The sequence below is a fragment of the Bemisia tabaci genome, chromosome 7 (genome assembly GCF_918797505.1).
Source record: "Bemisia tabaci chromosome 7, PGI_BMITA_v3".
NCBI lineage: Eukaryota > Metazoa > Arthropoda > Insecta > Hemiptera > Aleyrodidae > Bemisia > Bemisia tabaci.
In genome coordinates this window covers 50,742,922-50,765,551 of record NC_092799.1, presented here as the reverse complement: position 1 = coordinate 50,765,551, position 22,630 = coordinate 50,742,922, and the positions used below count along the sequence as shown (strand labels likewise).

Below are 22,630 nucleotides of genomic sequence, written 5' to 3'. Positions count from 1 at the left end.
TACAGGATTTAATAAAAAAAAACTTCCTCTTACCACCGACCAACATCTAGTTTAATAGGGACAGTATAAACCAACATTAACCAGATACACATCAACGTAATTCTCACCAATTGGTCAGAGCCACTCATTCTTTTTGATTCGTTTTCTGAAAGCACCGAGTGATTTAAGCTTCTAGGAGTTTCTTCGGATTTTTTAAACCCTAAATGGTGAAGAAACCCCATTTTGAAAATGGCAAAAATGGAACCAGTTTGAAAAGATATTTTTGACAGGCTCTGATGACGTAATCTGATTAGGGAAACAGCGTTTGCTGATTGGCTGAACTCAGTTTTAGGCTTGGCCTTGCTACGTCAAATCACATGAAGCACACCACATAAGCACATGAAATACACTGTAAACCAGTTTCACATGTTCCAGTTTTTGTAAAGAAACTGATTGAAACACGAAATCTATCTGGATATTCCTCATCTCGATAAAAATGCTGATGCATCACATCATCGTCCAAGTTGTTAACTTTTTTCTATCTGCTGTTTTAGGATTACATGTAAAGAGGTATGCTTAATTTTGGATCTACTGTTGCAGCCATAATAATTGGTTGTACAGCTTTTTTTTCTAAGTATTATACATTATAACAATGTAATACGATGGAAAAAAATAAATGAAAAACGATGTACAGGTATCACATGAGAACAATTGATCTCAAAAAATTTACTTTTCTTTACTCACTTGCATGGTTTAATATATGTATATGTGATGAGTATCAGGTTCTCAAGGAAGCAATGGAAAAAGAACAACAGAAGTCGCATAAGAGAGACACTTTTTATTCATCAAAAAAAACTTGGAAAAAATATCATACTACAAAAATCTAAATGGACGAGCACCATGCTATATCTGCCGGTCCCCGAATGACCACTCCTTGTTGACTTCTCCAGTCAGCTAAGCATCGCGCCATGTTGTCACATCGCCCATCATAACATATGACATTCTTCTTCTTTTAAATTTTTGCCTCTTTAATAGTTCATCTGATCTTTTTCCTTGCCTGTTGGCTCAGCGCTTAAAAACAGTTCGAGAGGCGCTGAATGTGGTAGCTGCCTCATAAGTATAGTATTAAAAAATTATGTTGCATGTTAAACGAGAAGGGCGCTTAAAAGCAGCCGGCATGTTTGAGAGGCGCTGAATATGGTAGCTGCCTCATACTTAAAGTAATAAATTATTATGTATAATAAATAGAAAAGGTGTACTTAGAAAGTTGAGGATGTCTCGTAACGCTTTCTTTTGCGCTGTACGTACGTGCTCCCACAGGAACACCTTTGTCCGTTTTCCTTAGGGTTTAAGGTTTCAAAGTAAGGGGAGATGAGAGACTGTTAAATGGGTTGATCATTTTCAACAGCACTTGAAATTGCACGGTTTTTTTTACGTTCTTTTTTCTTTCTTTCTTTTTTTGCCTCTTAGGTTATTCATGTGATCTTTTTCCTTGTTATAGCCTGTAGGCTCATAGGAATAGCTTTGTCCATTGCTAGCCATACTAACGAAAGACATATTTTTGCTGACCGCTTTTTCTTGTTTAAATCTGCCAGCCTACGTTGTTTGAAAAACTCTGCAATCTCGCAACTGGAATAATTTGCTATGTGGTTTTGACCACAATTGACACATTTTGGACTACCTATTTTTTTTCAGAGCAGAGAAACTTAAGTGAGGTCCACTACATTTCACATACTTGTGATCTTTTTTTGGGCCAAAATTTGATTTACAGTGGCTTTGGAGAGTCGAAACCTCTGGAAGAACTCCGGATGATCTCACACGTCCATTAGGTTTATTCTGGGTCTTATTAATTTCGGCCTCCTTGGCAAAGGGGCAGGGTCGTAAATTTCCTCTTCCTTGTCCAAAATGAAATCGAAATTCCTAAACATTTTCTACGACACTCAAATAATATCACAAAATAATCCAGACGGCAAGTACATAAACTTGGCCACAAACAGATACCTATTTACAGTATTGACTTATTCTCTTACGTAATTGGCTGCCAAGTGCCATGTTTGATGTTCATGTTCCGCAGAAAACGAAGGAGCCTAGCTAAACGCTTGTGGAAGGCTGGAATCCGACCGGAGCATGAGTTCATTAAAGACAACATGGGTTGTTGCGCTTTCATTGACGAGCTCAACTTCTGTTCCGATGAAGGCTTGTTATGGAACAGCCTCATGGACAGCTGAAGGATAATCAGCTCGAAAATCTTAAATAATATAGACAAGCTTCACAGAAGAAGGAACATAAATATTGAACCAACATTTATCAAAATATTAAAACTAACAATCATGGTTGAAGATGACCAAAGCCCTGAAAAATAGAGAAAATCAAACTGTCAAAACGTTCACACTTTCAGGCTAAGTCCACATCCTGTGTTTTGTATCCGCGGAAATGTGTAGACAATCCTCACAATACACGAAGCAAAGCAAATTGAAGTAGGAACATGCTTAAACTAAAATATTAAAAACCAATGAGAAATATCAAAATACAATAAATATATGAGAAAAAAAATCACTAAGAAACAATAAATATGTAAGAGGCAAATTTTACATAAATGATTCAAGCATCAGAATATTAAGAAATAAAATACAGTGGTAACAATGACAGTGATAGTAAAATGAATGATAAAGAGGTAAATAATCAAAAGTCCGAACATGAAGTCGCAATAATTATGAATTCAGGGTGACACCTTGGAAGAATTTTGGCCAAAATTTGATTGACATTGTCTTTGTAGAGTTGCAACCTCTAGAAGAACTCCGAATTAACCCACACATCCAACCTTCTAAACATCTAGTTGCTTTCCAGGTGCATCTAGCTCCTTCGTATCTTGAAGTTTTTGTTTACCTCTGACAAACAGCCGTCCGGTAACTATTTTTTGTTTGTTATCCACTGATTTTAGAGTCTCAATTTGGACTCTCCATTTTTACTTACACCTTCCAAAGTTGTTTACGCGCGCTGCTCAATGCATTTCCAAATAGCGTGGTTCGTGGGTAAAATGCAGAGAGCGAGACTAGAAATCGGTTTCCGCTGCGGGCTAGGGGAGACGGAGGGATGCTTGAAGTATACCTGCAGTATTGCAGGCGCTTCCAGTTTCTGGTGCACCCCATCGGTACAGCACTAGGGTGTCTCAAAAGTGAGGGTTTTTCAATTTTTAACGGAAATTTTAACAGGACCCCCCTCATTCGGTTCGAATAGGTAAAAAAACGGTCTTGGTAAAATTTCGATGAAATCGAAGAATATTTAGAGGTTGCTCCAGATACGCGCATCCGTTAAAAATAGCTATTTTTAGTTATTTTTTGGTCTGTCCCTTAAAAATGCTTTAAAAAAAATCCTGGGACAAAGATGGCAAATAATACTTATTCTGTGTGACAATTGTAATATCTATACGTGTTTCTACTGAAAATTCCCTGAAACACATTTTATATCACTTGTAAACATCCCATGTAGTCTGCAATGAATTGCTGTTTTCTACTTGAAAGATTGAATCCTCTAACTGTCAAGACCACTATGGTGGCGCAGCACCGTAACATACAAGTTACCATAAGTTGTTCTTATCATATGACTTCATGATTGAACAAAATAATAAAACAGTGTTAGAAACTTTAATTTGAAAAATAACAATAAAAGATTAATAGAATTACTTCGGGAAAAGTGACAATGTTTGAATTCATACTTTGTTAATAATTTTGAGAGCATAAGTGCCAAAATAAGATGGTTACCCTGTGCCAAAGTCAATTAATTTAATAATCTTAAACCAGAAATCAAACACTTAAAAAGTTATTAGAGGCTCAAAAGATTTTTAAAGGAATGTTTTTTTCAATATTTTTTTTTGTGACTTCTGGAAATGTCTTTCTACGCAACTTTAAGAAGGAACTGTTTTTAATCTTCATCTTTCGTCAGAGAATTATTGCACTGTTCAATTAAAGCAACTCCTCTCTCTCCATTATAATTCGTAACAGTTATGTTTTTTACAATGGTGCAAGCTGCTAAATACTCATCTTTTTTTTTCCCAGAGGAAAGGGCTTTCATCTAAAAATGAGTGTGGAATACCTAAGTATGAAAAAAAAATGATGTGAATTTTTATTTGCAAAATAACTTAAATTTCGGCCCAGATTTTCAGGGACTTTTTCTTCTGGAAGAGATAATTTTCGCGGTTCTTTTTTTCCAACTTCTCTCTCTTTCATGGCTTTAACAGTTTCGCTTTTTTCTTGGGCATCTATTTTATCACTAAATAAAGCTAGAGGAAAAAGTTCCGAACTAAGATACCACAAGTGTCTAAAAAAATTTTTCACACAGGATTGACTAATTTCTTCGTCAATACCTTTAAATTTTACAAGTTGTTTTAAGATTTGTAGGTCAGTGATAGGTGCACGAGAAGATATTGATGCTAAAAACTATGCTTTTGCATATACAAAAGCAATAAAAATACACAGGTCATTCAAACTTGATTTTTGAGTCTCATTGAGGTTGATTTTGGCTTGAAACATTCACATTTTCAGAGCGTACAACGCAATCACCATCCATCGAGCACTGGAGATGGCTCCTGGAGTCCGTAAAACTGCCTGATCTTTTAGAGTAGCGCCCAAGAATATTTTTATTAATTCCAGGAACTCTCGGTAATCATCTCGTGGTTGAAAAGTCTAAGCAAAAAAAACAAAGAAAATCCTTTTTCCGGCCGTGGCCGGAGCGGGTGCCGCAATTCTCGCATTCTTTCCCTCTTCGGCCTCAATGTTTTCGCTGTTTCTGTTTCCGTCTCGCGTAGATAGGACAGTCCTGGTTTTGATAAAGGAAAAGGGAGAGAAATTACCTAACACAGGGATTTTGGGACAACAGAGTGAAGCAAAATCCTGTGCGTCTCTCCTATATTCGATTGTTAAAAAATAATCCAAATAATCGCTAGTTATCGGATCGACGCTGAAGCTGGAGCGACCTCTAAATATCATTGAATCAGCCTGAAATTTCTCTGGAATCAGTTTTTTGCCCTTTCGAACCGATTTAGGGAGCGTCCCGTCAAAATTTCAGATCTTGGTTTTGGAAACACCCTAGTACAGCACGTTTCGTCGTCGACGATTTCCGCCGTTGCCCTCCTAAGAGGTGTTGCTTCTACCTACAGGGTGATCCAAAAGTCCCTTCCACCCCCTCTAACTTTTTACCTAATTGAGCTAAAGATTTGAAACTTGGGGGATATTCCAGGGTCAAAGGGAGCTACCTTTTGGCCCCCCTAAAATTCTCAGAGGGGCCCCCCTTGGGGGGGGGGCAACGGCCCCCAACTTTTAATTTTCAAATGGGAAGACCCCCTTTGTGATAACTCGTTCGAAAGAGCGTAAAAAAAGACAACTTTTCGCGCAAACCCGAAGTCAATATCTCAAACCGTTTCAAAATGGCGGCCGGTTAAAGTTCAAAATGGCCGAAAATTCACACCGGTTGTCGATGGATTTGCGCGAAAATCGTTTGGTAGGGGTATTTTGACACGTGAAAAACGAATTTGACGTTAGATTTTCAAAAAAACCAAAATTTCTAAAATGGCCGCCGGTTAAAGTTTAAAATGGCCGAAAATTGTCACCTCGGTTTTTTCCTGATGGATTTGCCTAAAACTTGGAATTTGAGAGTATTTTGGCATAAGATAAACAAATTTGAACTTAGATTTCTAAAAAAATAAATTTTTGGTCATTTTGAACTTTAACCGGCGGCTCCCTAGCTCCCTTTGACCTAGGGATATCCCCCAAGTTTCATATCTTTACCTCAATTAGGTAAAAAGTTAGAGGGGGTGGAAGGGACTTTTGGATCACCCTGACCTGTTACGTGAACAAGTCTACAAACACTGCGATGTAAGAAAATCCTAGGGAGCTGCGCGGAAATGGTCCCATCAGATCTGTGGATACTACTGTCCAAGGCTCTTTTTTCACGAAAAGTTCAAAGTTTCGGAAATTTTCTCCCGGATGGTAGGAGGCTGAAAGGACGATAAGATTCCACATTTGTGGATTTTTGCCTTGCTTCGTTATTTCGTAGATATGAGTTTTTCCAATCTGCTAGAAAGTATGACTCCTCTTGTTAATTGCATTAAAAAGGCAATCGAGTGCGGCGCGCATTTTATTTGAGAATTCTTTTAGGATTTTATTGAACACTTGGTCGTGACCAGGAGCCTTGTTGTTGGGTACTTTCAAGATCGTTGATTTGGTTTCGGGTGGAGACATTGGTTTGATGGGCATACACATAGGCAGTGCTGAATCCAAATAGGTTTCCACTTCTTCAGGAAGGGGCGATTCGTCATGCGGCTTGAATGTTGTGGCCAGGTAGGATGAAAATGCATTTGCTTTCTCAGCCGAAATTTGGTTTTAAAAATTATCTCCGGCGCATCAAAGGGGTTGCGAAGGTCTCTCGTTCTTTTTCTTTGAATACGGACAGTATGGATGGGATCTTGGTCCTCTGCTTCAGCCTCGAATACTGGCAAACGCTGTAGAAATCCGGGAGCAAGAGCCATTATCTACACGGTTCACACTCTTTCTTTTCATCAAAATGTTCACCACACTTATGAAGTAATTGGATCACACCAGACTTCTAACCTCAAACCTGACGAAATTCAATAGATGCAGCCGTTATCCACCACCCCGGAGCGGCGGATACGTATCTAGAGCCGTATCCATTGAGATATCTACTGGGAGCACCCCCGTGCTAAGGAAGAACACCGTATGAACATCCGAGAGTTGCCAAATTTCCCTCGATAAAACACGTATTTTTGACTGTATTCGTGCATATTTTTCCTTGAAATTTTCAGATATTTTAGATAAAATTGTGTACAAAATTGTCTGAAAATTTTAGAAAATAATTTTCGCAATTTTCCCAGTAAATTCAGTTTTCATCGGAGGAAACTTGGCAACGTCTGAAGGCTCATACGGCGTTCTTCCTTAGCACAGCAGAGCAGTCCATGGTCGCTGCCATATCGGCGTGATAGAAACGCAGCTGTTATCCATCAAGGTCAATAGATACGATAAGTAAATGATCAGGCTGCAGGAGGTGAGCAAAACCATCCTTTAGTAGTTAGGAGGGATAGATTTTGCATGTTAATTGCCGATTACGCGCCAAAAAAAAAGGAATTCATGAATTTATTTACGTCTTCCGTTTTTTTTTTTTTTTTTTTTTTTTTTTTTTTTTTTTTTTTTCAAGTCTACGTAGACCACTGGAATTCCTTACAAATGCCCTCTGTTCCATTCGGTTCTCGATAACATTTCCCTGCCCTATACTGTTGTGCTAAGGAAAAACGCCGTATGAGTCCTCAGATGTTGCTATATTTCCTTCAATAAAAGTCAAATTTACTGGGAAAATGGTGAATATTTTAAAATTTTTCGACAATTTTGTTCGCCATTTGGACCGCATTAAACAGAAAGGAACCAAGCCACATCAGCTATTGCCAAATTTAATTTGGCAATTCAATTTCTTACATGGAAACGGTTGTGCGGATTCTCGTGCAAATTTCAGCGAATTTTCTCCACAGTACGAAGCAAATTCCTTAAAATTTTCAAAGGAATCCATAGAAACGTTCTCTTGTTAAAAATTAAATTGCCCAGTAAAATTTGGCAATAGCTGATGTGGCTGGGTTCCTTTCTGTTAAACGCGGTCCATTTAATGTAGGGGTTTCTGAAAATTTCAAGGAAAAGTAAGGAAACTTTCCTCACGAGTAGATGTTTTATTCAAGGAAATTTGGCAACTCTTGGATGTTCATACGGCTTCCTTAGCACGGCAGTGTAGATCCTAGTTACAAAAAAGCCTTTTGCCTCAATTTCTGATTGTATTCCTTTTTCTGAGTATCTTCCTGATTTACCCCTTACCACTCCCATAAAAGGTCTTCTCGTTTCTAGTTACTGATTTTCAAATCTCTCTCACCTTCAGTTGCTGGTTCGCCCTCCTTAAGAAACTTATCTCCTCAGCATGCTGTTTTTCTTCGGCCAGACGTAACTCTTTCGCTCTCCGCTCTATCATATCAGCCTTTGCTTTCAGGTCAACCACTTGGAGTTGGAGCTTATTCTTCTCCGCCGTTAGTTGCTCTACTTTTTCTGCCATGTCTTCCTTTCCTTGTTCCGCCTGGTGAAAAAGAAAAACCCTTAATCACCAGTTGGACGGGATTTTCGTTGGGAAAGCTGCTGAATTATCGACGAAAAAGTATAAATTCAATAATTAATTTTGCTCATTTCTTGATTTAAAAAAAGGTATTGAGCAAATTGCAAGGTTTCACTGAATCTAAATTTTCCCTGTTGTGTATAAAAAAAAATAAATAAACCAGACATCTTTCATTTGCTCTTCAAATTTTGACTTCACCGTAATCTGAAGATTCAAGACGCGTACCCGTGGTTACGATATTACATCCTTCATAAACAAGTGTTTTATTCATAAGATGAATTTTCCGCCCTCTGAATGAACTTTTGACCACAACTGTATTGGACAAATACAGCGAGTGGACCAAGAAAGCAGGGTTTGACGGTTTCATGGCGTTAAACTAGCACTTTCGAAGCGTCACTAATTTGTATTTTGGTGTTCCGTCGGCATTTCTTATTCTTCAGATCGCCTCGTCCGTTAGCAAAGTTTTTTCACAGCGGAAATCAAGTGTCTCGTCCGGCGCGTTCCTGATTGGCACGTTGCGTCGCCCCCCTCTTCGTAACTTGTCTAGCACCCCTGCCACCAATATCCTCTAAAACAGTAAATAATATCGGTCTAAATCCGGGAAACCTTGTCTTTATTAACGGCTTTTGTTCTGCGTTAATATAATTAATAATAGTGATGATAGCATCTAAGGACTAAATGGAGACCTTGGCGGGAAAGTTTCTAATTTTTCGAATTTCCACCGCTTCTGACGATAGACGATCTGATCGAAACCATGTACGGTTATGGTCGTGGCATAGATTAACTTAATTAATAAAAATTATAAAAAAAGGATTTATAAATAAATTGAGATGAAGTTACTTAATTGAATATGAAATAAACTATATACATTACAAATCGCCCGTCATTCTTAGATAAGTTATGCAAGGATCCTTTAGGGCTTATACAATATACAAGGAGAACAGTGCTAGAGAGAAATTAGGATGATAATTAAAAATAAAATAATGGGTGATTCAAAAATTTAGACAAGTAAAAATGAAACAACGAGTGTTTCAAAAATGTAGACAAGTAAAAATGAATGCATGTGGTTTCTACTTCCCCTTTTGTTTGGACCCTTTTCATCGATTTTCTCGATTACTGTTTTAGAAAGTTAATATTTTTAAAAGTCATACAATTTTCCTGTTCCGAAACAAAAAAATATTGTCATCCCCCCCCCCCCCCCCAAGAAATTCACGAATGCTTTCCTGTGTAGCGTATTGTTATGACTGATAGTGAATACATTTCTTACGTATAGAGCCTTTCGTATGCCGAAGGCAATACTGCTTTCGTACAATTTCTGGTAGGCTACAGCGGTCATTCTCAACTCGTCCCGAACGCGGAGCAAGAGGAGACCCCTCTCAGCGCAGTTGATGGTCACCTGTCGAATGAGTTCATCTGGAAAAAAAGGCAAATCAATTAATTTGGAGTTCGAAATGGTAATGACGAATAATAAAAGCAGCTCATAGAGGGACCCTGTCGTTTTTAACGAAAATATTATTTCGAGTTTAGGTCCAAAAATGGTTCAACCAAGATTGCGAGAAAGGTATTACATTTTATCAGCAAAAAGGCATCTCGCCGGTTCGATACAACGCAAGCGACCGACTAACTACAAAACTATCATGGCCGGACGCATAATCTCAATCCACTCGTTGAGAAGGGGAAACTCCCGGTTATGAGTCTCCAGCTGAAAAGTACCTTTCTTTAATGATAATCGGATTTCTATTTCATATATCTATCCTTATTCCTCTTTATTAGTTCAACGTTTTTTTATATCGCAAAATTCTTTTCACTTTGACTATATCATTTTTAGTTGGATTCCCGAGATGTCTGCTCACTACGTTGGTAGCAAAAGCTATATCTGGTCGGGTTTTACTTGATAAGTACGAAAGCGATCCTACTGCTTTTCTGTACGGAAAATTGGTCACATTAGTTCAAGAGAAACTTAGTTTCACTTAATTCAGTTGTCACTGTGTCGACCGAAACTGTGTTGCCCGGAAGATTAACATATAAACGATCGGTTGAATTGTAAGTTTAACTAATTGGCACTTTGTTGCCCTCAGTTAGCACTTTCTCACCGTACAATTTGCACTTTGTCGCTCGTAAAGTTAGCACTTTGTCGCCCGTATAGTTGGCACTTTGTCGCTCGTAAAGTTGGCACTTCGTCGCTCGTAAAGTTGGCACTTCGTAGCCCGAAATTTTGACTTAAATTCACGTCATTTTTACGATTTTGCAGCGCAATTGATCGTTACATGATTGTCACTTGCACCCTGGGCTCCTAACTTTTTAAGGGATGAGGGATTTACGTAAAACATATTAAATGATAATTATTTTATATGTGGAAAAGAAAGCGACTTCGTACGGCTACAGGCGTACTCTCACAACTAATTGAATAAAGCTAATACATATGTGACTGGGCATGAGAAAGGTAAAGCTTATCAGTGCTCAGGTGACACCCTACATACAAGTAAGGCATTGATGCGGAATTTCACATTATGGAACGGAATTAATTTGTTTCAACTTCAACAGTATCATGTGCTTCGCCCAATCAAACTTTTCTACTCACGCGTTAAAGTCTCCAAGTCAGCCGAAATGGGTTCAATTTTCCTTCATTTTGTAGGTATGCAATTTTACCCACTTGAAAGTCGAAATAGTTGTATCGCGCGTTCCGCCACATCCAACTTTTCTACTCTGGCGTTAAAATCTCCGAGTAGGCGGAAAAAAGACCAAGCCCTTTTCCATTGTTGTGGATGCGCGAGAAAATTTATTTGCTGTATAACGGCTCCCTACTTACGTTTGCCTCTTGACAACGAGACCATCTGGACCGCGTTAAGCAGAAAGGAGCCAAGCCACATCAGCCATTGCCAAATTTAATCTGGCAATTCAATGTTTTACGAAACGGTTGAGCGGATTTTTGTGCAAATTTCAGTGAATTTTCCGCTTAGTGCGAAGCAAATTCTTATTTCAAAGGAATCCGCACAAACGTTCTCTTGTGCAAAATTAAATTGCCCAGTTAAATTTGGCAATACCTGATTTGGCTTGGCTCCTTTCTGCTAAACCTGGTCCATCTGTAGTTGGTTAATTAACATAACAAAACGAAACATAGATGCCGACACTCGCCACCAGCGATTTCACTCATTTTAATGAAAAGCCCATTTATTGGGCACAATCGTGTTCAATGAGGATCGAGGAGGACTTTGACGTGCTAATTCATTTTCATTTACCGAAACATTGAGTGAAGAGCTCCCTTCTGACAGGACATATGCCGGTCTCTCGAGCTTGCCGCTGCTGAAGGCGCATGTCCAACTGCTCAGCCAATTTTAGTACATCCAGCCGTGTTGCCGGGTCGCTTGAGACCTGTAAAAATAAATCATGAAACTTGCAGGAAACGCCTGAAAAACATTCTCACGACTCCATGCAGGGTCGCCACAGTCAGAGAATACCGGGAAAACCGGGAACTGTCGGGGAAACCCTGGAAATGTCAAGGAAAAGACGGAAATGTCAGGGAAAAATTGTCAAGTCGCCTTCACTGGAAAAAGAAACACATTGGATCTAGAGTCCAGACTCTTGAAAACATTGACAAGAAAAAGGACTCGCGATTCAATCAGATTTAAGCTTAAATCAAAAGGAAATCCGCTCAAATTAAGAGGCTTTGCTTCTTGATTTAAGCTTGAATCTAATTGAATCAAGAGTATTTTTTCTTGTCGATGATTTCAAGAGTCTGGACTCTAGATCCAGTGTGTTTTTTTCCAGTGTTTATTTCCTTTCTAAAATGGGTTTGACGCTTTGAACAAAAAATGTTGTCTGAAAACTATTTCAAATCATGTCTTTTTAAGCATCTGACACGCTGGAAAAAAAGTCGCTTGGATCTAGAGCCCTGACTCTTAAAAATATTGACAAGAAAAAATACTCTTGATTCAATCGGACTTTTTGCTTGAATCAAAAGGAGATCCGCCTAAATCAAGAGACTCGGCTCTTCGATTCAAAACTGAAATAACGACTGACGGATAGGTGGGGACTTACCCGACTCCTTGTGAAAAAGGGAGACCTACCGCATCAAAGAGCGACGAATAAGATCCCGTTTTTGAAATTGGATGTTCTGCAGGATTATAACGAGAAAATTCGCCGCATTTTAAGCTATCTGAATGTGTTTGTAGGTAAAAACGTATGGGATTTTAATGAAATGAGAGAGATCGCTGGCGGCAAGTGGCGGCTTCTATAGATTCAATTTTGTCAATTAACAACTGCAGATGTTTTCGTTGTCAAGAAGCAAGCGCGTAAGTAGGGGGTCCTTATATACAGCAAAAAAACCTTTTTCGCACATCCACAACATTGAGGAGAGCTTGGTTTAGTTTCGGCTAACTCAGAGATTTTAACGGCAGAGTAGAAAAGTTGGATGGGGCGGAACACGTGATACAATTTTTTCGACTTTCGAGTAAGTAAAGTTGCATGTCCGCGAAATGAAGGAGAACGTAAACTTTTTCCGGCCGACTTAGTAAACACTAATGGATGAGTAGAAACATTGATTTTTTTTTTTAAGAAAAAAAATGATTGGGGAAGCGTAACATTTTTTGAGGCAATGGCAAAAACGTTTATTTTTAGTAAATTACTGCGAACGCGCAATGTCATAGTGCGTGGGTTTACTCCCTTGTTGCTTGAAACTGCGTAGGCCGAAGAACTTTCTGCACCCATGCAGCAAGGGGCCCTCCCTTGGATGGGTAATTTATGGACGGCCTAGAAGCTATTTCAAACCTGATTTCACTTACTTGCTGAATCCACAACTGACCATCTTGTTCCCATTCACGCGGTGGCAAGATGCAGTTCAAAATATCCTCCGTGTCCTTATCTCTTTCCACTCCGCCGACTGCACCCCGTTTGTCAGAGCTGGTGCTTGGCCCAGGAGTGCACTGGAAAAAGAAGAAATGTCCACATACATGACATTTCCTCAGTATTTCAATCAAAATCACATTAGGCAGAAAGGATTAAGCACAAACCTGGTGATTGAATTCGGATATGAGTACAGTCGACAGACCCAACGACCTTTGGGAAGCGGGCAAGCTCATAAAATTTCCTTTGTATTGTGTGAATTTCATGATCATTCCGAGGCATGAATATATACTGGGGTCGGAGTAAAGCAATTTGACGGGTAACCTCATGAATAATCTCACATCCCCGTGATACGCTTATTCCCATGAAATCTGCGCTGACAATAATGAAGCTGCCTGTTGCATAAAACCGTAGAGCCAGTAGTATACTTTTTCTTCTAGTACTTTCAGTGCTGGCAGTGTTTCTTTCCACTGCGGGGTCCTCCTCCCGTTCCACCCCATTCTCGATAAATTTTCCTAATGACTTTCCCGGCGTCGCGTTTCATTTGTTTCCACTTTCCTTCGAGCTGAACAAGGGTCCGTGGTCCATCTTCAGGGGTGAGCTGGGCGTTTATCTCGTTGCTCACATCTTGCCATGCAACCGTCTTTTCCGCATTCACAACAGTGTCTGTTTTTTTACACTCAATAACTTTCTGTCTCTTTCTAATGGCCTCAGTGAGATATTCCATTTGCATGGCCGTATAGGGTTTTGCTCGTTTCTGAGGCCCGCCAGCTTTTTTTTGTCTAATTCCTGAGGGTTTATTAACCATAATTACGATTTTGTTTACCAAAATGATTATAACAAGACCGAATACACACTGACATAACAAGCTCAACGCAACATGAGCACAACTTAATCTCAAATCCAACGAAAATAACCACGATGGTGACAGCGTGAACCGCGTGAACAGACGCAAATTTCGAACGAAATGCCTAGTGTTTTCTTGAATTTGTAGGGCGCAAGTTACCGCCGTTTGGAAATGAATGTTTATGATGGCCTGTACATACTGCTGAAGAAGACGCACACGTTCTTCATAACCGTCCTAATAATCGGCGGGGTAGTCCAGTTCCATGGAGCAAAGCACTTATCCATCACTATACTCATACACTTGGCTCTGAAAAGAGCCGTTTTATAACTTACAATGCAACTAATACTGACGAAATAGATTTTACACAAGTTGGCGAAGAAACCCCGAAAATTCGATAACTTGACAGAGTCCACAAACTACGCTATCACCAAAATATAACCTCGAAACTAGAGCATGACCAGAGGAAGAATCTAAGAAAGAAAACCGTAGCTTACAAACCTTGCTTTCTACGCGCATAAACGGGCGTAAATTCTAGCGACGCGATTTCCCACGAAAGTCGGGTTATAGCGCTCGCCTAAACCCGACGACGGAGGAAACTTGCATTACAAACTCGGGTTCGTGAAACCTCGATTTCGAGCTTCGCATACTCGTCTTTTTCCGGGTCTGGTGCATATTTTTCGTGGATTTATCAGCCCGTCCCGGCCCGTCTATGAACCGAAGCTCCCGTCCTATTGCATGTTGCACGATTTCTGTTTACCCCGCGTTGAATCGTTTCAATCCGTCCGCTTGGATTATGTCACTTGCATTTTTCCCCCGGGACTTGGTTTTTACTTTAAATCAACTGGGAGACACTATCTCTATAATTTCCAATGGCCCGTTATATTTAATACGCAATTTTTCTGACATGCCTTTCGTTCTGGCTGGCTGATTAAGTAGTACCTTGTCTCCTACTGAAAACGACGGGTCTAGTTTTTCTTTATTATGATTGTCAGATTGTTTTTTTTTTTGTGCATTTCCTATATTTTCGTACGCGATTTTCCTGGCTGTATCCAACTTTAGCATTCGGTCCGTGGCAGATTGGTCGTCACAGTTAGGTCTTACGACTGTATCGGTAGGCATTCTACAGGGTGTTCGAAAAGTCCCCTCCCCCCCCTCTAACTTTTGACCTAATTGAGGTAGAGATTTGAAACTTGGAGGGTGTTCCTAGATCAAAGGGAGCTACTTTTTGACCCCCTCAAAATTTTGGGGGGCCCCATTTTGGGGGGGGTTACGGACCCTAACTTTTAATTTTCCAATGGGAAGACCCCCTTTGTGATACCTCGTTCGAAAGAGCATAAAAAAAGAATAATTTTCGCGCAAACCGGAAGTCATTATCTTAAACCGTTTCAAAATGGCGGCCGGTCAAAGTTCCAAATGGCCGAAAATTGGCACCTCTGCTATTTGCACATGGATTTGCTTGAAACTCGGTATCTGGGGGTATTTTGGCACGAGAAAAACGAATTTAACGTTAGATTTTCAAAAAAAACCCTAATTTTTCAAAATGGCGACCGGTTTAGGCTCAAAAAGGCCGAAAATTTGACAAACTCGATTTTTTTGCAAATGGATTCACCTGAAATTCGGTATCTGGGGGTATTTGGACCCGAGGATAACGAATTCAACGTTAGATTTTTAAACAAACCCTAATTTTTCAAAATGGCCGCCGATTAAAGTTCAAAATGGTCAACAATTGGCAACCTCGACTTTTTGCCGATAGATTCGCCTGAAACTCGGTGAAATAACGTCGAATTCGTTTGTCTCCCACCCAGATACCCTCAAACACCGAGTTTGAGGCGAATCTATCGGCAAAAAGTCGAGGTTGCCAATTGTTGACCATTTTGAACTTTAATCGGCGGCCATTTTGAAAAATTAGGGTTTGTTTAAAAATCTAACGTTGAATTCGTTATCCTCGGGTCCAAAATACCCCCAGATACCGAATTTCAGGTGAATCCATTGGCAAAAAAATCGAGTTTGTCAAATTTTCGGCCTTTTTGAGCCTAAACCGGTCGCCATTTTGAAAAATTAGGGTTTTTTTTGAAAATCTAACGTTAAATTCGTTTTTCTCGTGCCAAAATACCCCCAGATACCGAGTTTCAAGCAAATCCATGTGCAAATAGCAGAGGTGCCAATTTTCGGCCATTTGGAACTTTGACCGGCCGCCATTTTGAAACGGTTTAAGATAATGACTTCCGGTTTGCGCGAAAAATTATTCTTTTTTTATGCTCTTTCGAACGAGGTATCACAAAGGGGGTCTTCCCATTTGAAAATTAAAAGTTAGGGTCCGTAACCCCCCCCCCCCAAAATGGGGCCCCCCCAAAATTTTGAGGGGGTCAAAAAGTAGCTCCCTTTGATCTAGGAACACCCTCCAAGTTTCAAATCTCTACCTCAATTAGGTCAAAAGTTAGAGGGGGGGAGGGGACTTTTCGAACACCCTGTATATTGTTGACCCGTTACCAGGTAGTATGGTGAAAAACTTGATTCTTGCATTGATGCGTTGTAACTCGCCAAAGTTAAGGTCTTTAGGTCTTTGGGCCTAACCAGTACCTTATACCATTTCGACTTACATCCGCCACTGTTCTTCATCTGGGCATGGAAACCACACAAAGGAAAGTTTTTTACTGTTTTTACGAAATATAAATTTTTCCTGGCTTATCAAACCAACTCGGGTCGCCTGTACAGGGTTTTTAGGGTTTTTTGTATAAGTGTTAAGCTAAAAGCTCGAAGTCCCTGGAGAGGGGGAGACAGCCTTTGAGTCAGACTATGAACCAATTGTTTGCTCAGCCAAAATTGGTTTTAAAAATTACCTCCGGCGCATCAAAGGGGTTGCGAGGGTCTCTCGTTCTTTTTCTTTGAATACGGACAGTATGGATGGGATCTTGGTCCTCTGCTTCAGCCTCGAATACTGCCAAACGTTCTAGAAATCCGGGAGCAAGAGCCATTATCTACATGGTTCACACTCTTCCTTTTCATCAAAATGTTCACCACATTTATGAAGTAATTGGATCACACCAGACTTCTAACCTCAAACCTGGGCAAATTCAATAGATGCAGCCGTTATCCGCCGCTCTAGAGCTGTATTCGGCAACGCCGTCAAAAATGATGGTGGTCCGGAGTAAAAGTATATGATAAGTGGGGAATTCATGAAACTTGCTCTTTGAAAAAAGTAAATCAGAATCGATTGCGCTCGGGGTTTTTTCACTTTTTATGTTCTACTATGCATACTACAAGTTTCTAAAAATATCTCCAAAGAGCTCGGCCATCGAAAGTAAACAACTGTCGTTCAGAAAATTACATTTGCTAGGTAGGCAAGTCGTAGTCACAGAGCCTGTCTATGTCATCATAATAGCGCGCCAAGAACTATAGTTTCAAACAGGTCCGATTTTTGGCGATTTTAAAATAGGTTTTCTTCAGGATTTCGGGCCCTATAAAATCCAAAAAAAGCACTGAAAGCTCAGCTCAATCTGAACTTTTAGAAAATGAATTTTACAAATAGGGTGCCACTAACCCAAGTTTGGTTAACAAAATTTAAAGCACTGAATACAATAAAAGCACCAAATTTTACAATACACGCATACTGCGATTTAAACCTAATTTAGTGGAAGGGATTTCAGTATATGTATGGATGCGTTAATCATAAAATCATCTAATTTCGTGAGGAAGTCATCCCAAATATGTCGCTCTGGAGCAATCCTAAAAAGCGGTTCCTTTCCGTGAATTCCGATCTTTTTGTTATCTACAAGGGAATAACTCAATAAGTTAAGCTAGGATTTTACCCCCACACAAACAAGTTGTATGTTCCAGGGGCTTTTGTAAGTACAAACTTCCAAGGAAAAATACCCTGTCATGTTTTCTTCTCGCCCGAGCTTTCTTCAAAATAATTATAAACAATTTTGACCACTTTCCTTTCTGTAAATTCAATTAAAATCATGCAAAACTTGAAGAATTTCAAGTGTGCCTTATTATCGCAACTTTCCTTCATAGTATTTATTTTATACATTAGTTATTTTCGAAGAAAAATTGTAATTCTTCTTTTTCATTATGTAATGAAGATACAGTAGCAAATGTTTTATTTAATCAAAAAAGTGTGCCAAATTTAGAAGTTATTAGGATTATTTTTTTAACGAAACATCGACAATTTCGAAGTCTTTTTGTGTCCTGTATTTCGGCATTGTACATTTCTTATCATATTAATCAGTTACGAAACTAATATGCTCTAGTCACTGACTTCATAATTTAATTTCATAGGGTATATGTTGAGCTTGCATCATCTTTGTGCGAATTAATCTATCATCAATCAATGTAGAATTTCGAAATGAATTCGCGAATTAAGTAAAAACCTCTTCCTCTGTTCTTTCCGCACTCATTGATTACCTATGTATACTTTTGAATTATGTCCTGTTATCTCATTCTCTTAAATATATTTTGAATCAATTGACTCATTTTATGTTGATTTTCCTTCTTTACCCTCCCCTCAGAAATTTTAGATATCGACGGTATAACTGCAAAAACGCGTAACTCGGTTGCGGTGTTTTAATTATCCACTCCCTTTTATTTTTATAAATGGAGCGACCTAATCAACATCAGAACTTGAAATTGTCACCGAATGTTCCTCACGTAGAAAAGAAAAGTCGCCGAAGTTTTTAAGAAATGATGTTCAGTTGTCGGAAATAAAGTATGACTTGAAGTCTGCAACGCCGCAAACCAAGGTACGCATTTCGTCGCTTTACTGACAAAAGGGCGTAACTGTACCAAGAGATGAGCCAGGAAAAGCATTGAGTCATAATAGACGGCAGGGTTCATCGTGACTTTCAGTCTGCCGCGCTAAGGAAGAACTCCGTATGAACATTCGAAAGTTGTCAAATTTCCTTTGACAAAATGTGTATTTTGAAGGAAAGTTATATGAATATTTTTCCTTGACATTATCAGGAACTTTAGAACAAAATACAAACAAAATTCTCTGATAAATTGAAAGAAAAATATTGATAAGGTTACCAGGGAATTTGTATTTTATCAAAGAAAATTTGGCAACGCCTGGAGGTTCATACGGCGTTTTTCCTTAGCACGGCAGTAGTTACGTCATTATGTCAAGAGGGCGACGATTTTTGCAGTTTAACCATGTATATGGTGCAAGGAAAATCCTGGTTTTAGTAGTTTTCTAGAAGAGAAGCAATCAGCGGCACTGGGTGAAAAATGTCACGCAGAGGTTCCGCAAACTAGTATCTGGACTTAAAAATTAGAAATTTTATTTTTCTTTCGAGAAGCTGGTCAACATAAAACTTAAATTCTCCATGATTTTTCGTATTCGATAGCAGAAGATTTGGTTCAAAATTTAAAGTCGTAAATTTGGATTGTTTCTCATGGAAGAGATGAATTAAGAACGGAAATTTTGAAACATCGCAATGGAGATACTGGTTTCGCACTTCAGTCGCTGCGATACGGACATCCATCAAGTTTAAAAAAATGCATCAAGTCCCCGTCACCGCCGACCAACGCGTTTGTCGATCGAATCAACTACAGGTATTGAGCAGGAGGTCAAAACGCCTTCTAATTTTTGAACGCAATACGGACATCCCCCGAGGTTGTATAGTTGTATCAAGGCGCCGTAGCAAACGCGTCCCATTGTTTTTCGTTACATACGAATATATGTTGAGAGGAGCCAGTCATAATAATGCCTTCAATTTTATACATACATATTTTTGGGCAAAATGAGAGACGACGTTTCTCCATTTGCGACGTTGCAGACTTCCTTAGAAATTTTATTTTTCTTTCGAGAAGCTGGTCAACATAAAAATTAAATTTTCCATGATTTTTCGTATTCGATAGCAGAAGATTTGGTTCAAAATTATATGGGCTTTGGAAGCAGACAGAGATGCAAAAGCCATACAACTGATGTACCTCAAAATGTTGGTCATGAAAATGGGTTTGGAGAAGAGGTCGCGAAGTTGGTCTTTGATTCCAGGCTCGGCAAGTCTGAGAAGACCATTATGACAACATTTTTTAAAATGGCCGTTCAACTCCTTCTTTTTTGAAATGCAAGGCATCACAATACTAGCACTTCACATTTAAAAGTCCGAAATTATTTTTCGGAATAATTTAATTTTTCCAGATTATATATTTTATTATGAATAATTAAATTTATTAATAAAATAAATTTATTAATAATTAAATTTATTATTATTATTAATAATATTATTAATTTTATTTTTATTATTTATTTTATTATTATTATTTTTATTTATTATTTAAATTGTTATTAAATAATGATAAATTCAAAATTCCAATTTCATTTTCCAAAATTTTAGAGCATGTTATATCTTCTTTCAAAATTTATTGTCAATTCAAGGTGCTATTCAATTATAATAAATAACTTGAACGTGGTTGTTCTATGATTTCTTACGAGCAGTTCTCTTCTAGTGTTTAGCGGCCGCGTAGCGGCCTCAGGCCCCTAGTTGCGATATAATGGCGATTAAATCGCTACACATCGCAATTTTTGGTTCGGTAAAATCGAGATTAAATCGCCAATTATTGCGATTTTTTTTAGAAAATAGCACGATGAACTGTCGGGCGATAAAAGCGCGATTTTATCGCGATCGAGGATACTTGCTCAGATGTTGATGATTCTGGCGATTTTACCGCCGATAAAATCGCAATATATATAGCGATTTTTCCGTTGAGAAATGCTACTTGGGAGACAGTATATCGCTGGCCATAGTGTGACATCATAAATCTCCATTTGAGACGGTCCAGACTCCTTGTCATAATTTAATTTTTCGCTGGAAAACTATTCAACTAAATTTCTCGAAAACTTCCTCAGTTTTTTTGTTTATCAGCAAAATATTCCGCAGACATTTTTAGCCGTATATAGTTGACTTGATTCTCTTCGAAAAGAGGAGAAACGATTTTGAAACACCGCAATGGAAGCACGTGGCCTCGCATATCTCAAACAGCAATATGCAATATATAGTAATATATTGCGATATGTTTCGATTTGATCGGAGAATGTATCGCGATTTTATCAGGGCTGGATTTAGGGGGTGGCCACATGGGCCGCGACCCATGGCGGCAAATTTAGGGGGCGGCAAATTTTGCCACTAGGTAAAAAAAAAAATAAAAAGGATTCAGAAAAAAAATTACAAACGAGAGAAGGCGACAATATCTCTCATTTCCTGATAGTATTGTAATTTCTAATTGTGTCGTCTTCCGGAGATACAAGAGACAGCACCTTTTATTCAAGTTAAGAGAGAAACCAAACACGCAATTTGGCCTGGAACGGCGCGGCGCAGAGAGCAATGATGACGAGGACTTGAGACGAAAAAGAGGAGCCCTGCTCGGCCCTCGGCGCGGTGGTCGGCATGTGACATATTAGCGCCTACAAGATTGCATGAATACTTCACGCATTGTGTCAAACACAATGCGGTCAGCAGCGGTCGGCGCGGCGTGGAACGCATAGCGCCTACAAGACTGCATGAATACTTCACGCATTGCGTCAAACACAGTGCGGACAGCGCGGCGGTGGAAGCTAAAATTATTTAACCATATTATGTTTGTTCTTTCATAATTTTTTATTCATTTCTTATGAATGGAAGACCTTGTCCACACAGAGATAGGTTTACGGAACTTGACTTTCGCGCCAAGTTCCATGAACTATTGCTAATAGTGTTGACAGGGCTTTCGCAAAAAATGCGTCCAACACGAGTAAACGCGTCTCATGCACCCCTCCCTCTCTCTCTCCCTCCGGTACGTTCACTTGATGGTTTTTATTCATGTTTCAAAACGAATGAGAAGGGGGCGGCAAAATACAGGCGGTAAGCAGGTAAATCCGGCCCTGGATTTTATCGATGTCGATTTGTTGCAATATTATGAATAAACAATTGCGATTTCATCCCGTAAATTTCCAATAAAATCGCGATTTTATGGACGGCGATTTATCGCAATATTATCGAAAAAAACGTGATAAATTGCGATAAAATTTTAATTTCATCGAAGGTGATTTTACGAAGATAAAATTGCGACGAGATTGAGGATAATCGTCCGTATTTTCATAATCCCAGATATTTTATAGCCAAAAAATCGCAACTCAATTTCATAATATTGCAATTTTTCCTTTGGAATACGCAATTTGGGATTAGCCATCGATATACCTACCTTATTCTGAATTACCATCATCCGAGCAAATAAATGAACCAACCAAGCAGATAACTCATGATACCGATCCTATGTTACCGGTTTCAACGAGAAGAAAAATACAATTTTTAGACTTACTTTATACGGCGATTTGTCCCGTTTTTTCGTTACAAGCACCGGATTTCCATATTTGACTAGTGTATGTTGAGAAACTAGGGTCCTCTCTCCCATTTTGACACTATTTTGGAATTGAATAATTCACAGACGGGGAAAAGTTTGAAAACAGCCTTCATAACATGGACAAATGCGTGCGTATCGAAGATAAACTAATTTACGCTGCCATGGAGATCTTACGCTGTATCGCCGCCGAGGGAATGTGACGCTAGCATTCACAACGCGCAAATAACACTAAGACTGCCGGGCTGACAATCTTTTAGGATCACGTGACCCCACGTGACACCACTTTGAGACCTGTACTTTGATAGTCTGAAACAGGCTTAAGAATCATGGAGATCAAGGTTCGGAAGACCCTGTATGTACCCGTTTTTTCTCGCAAGTGGCTTGCATTTGATAGATAGTATCAAGAAGTTCGACGTACTTAGGAAAAATGCTCTATTTTGTATGTTTAAAAAAAAAAAAAAAAAA

At 39.0% G+C, this 22,630-nt stretch overlaps 1 protein-coding gene across 1 annotated transcript; it reads right to left on the bottom strand.

Moving 5' to 3' along the window:
* Window positions 1–1,617: 1,617 nt before the first annotated feature.
* Dnali1 (Putative inner dynein arm light chain, axonemal Dnali1) lies at window positions 1,618–13,786 on the bottom strand. Its single transcript, XM_072302932.1, has 5 exons — window positions 13,502–13,786; window positions 12,918–13,058; window positions 11,376–11,508; window positions 9,404–9,549; window positions 1,618–8,100 (listed from the first exon to the last, which is right to left on the bottom strand). Exons 1-5 carry the CDS (start codon window positions 13,784–13,786, stop codon window positions 7,888–7,890), a joined length of 918 nt encoding a protein of 305 aa, XP_072159033.1. The 3' UTR covers window positions 1,618–7,887.
* Window positions 13,787–22,630: the final 8,844 nt, after the last annotated feature.

Excerpts from the sequence above, each read along its gene's own strand:
- Dnali1 (XM_072302932.1), bottom strand. The coding sequence starts at position 13,786 with ATGGTTAATAAACCCTCAGGAATTAGACAAAAAAAAGCTGGCGGGCCT. Across the intron at positions 11,509-12,917 it reads GTCAGTTGTGGATTCAGCAA|GTCTCAAGCGACCCGGCAAC; the intron begins GTAAGTGAAATC and ends TTATTTTTACAG. Across the intron at positions 8,101-9,403 it reads GCATACGAAAGGCTCTATAC|GCGGAACAAGGAAAGGAAGA; the intron begins GTAAGAAATGTA and ends CTTTTTCACCAG.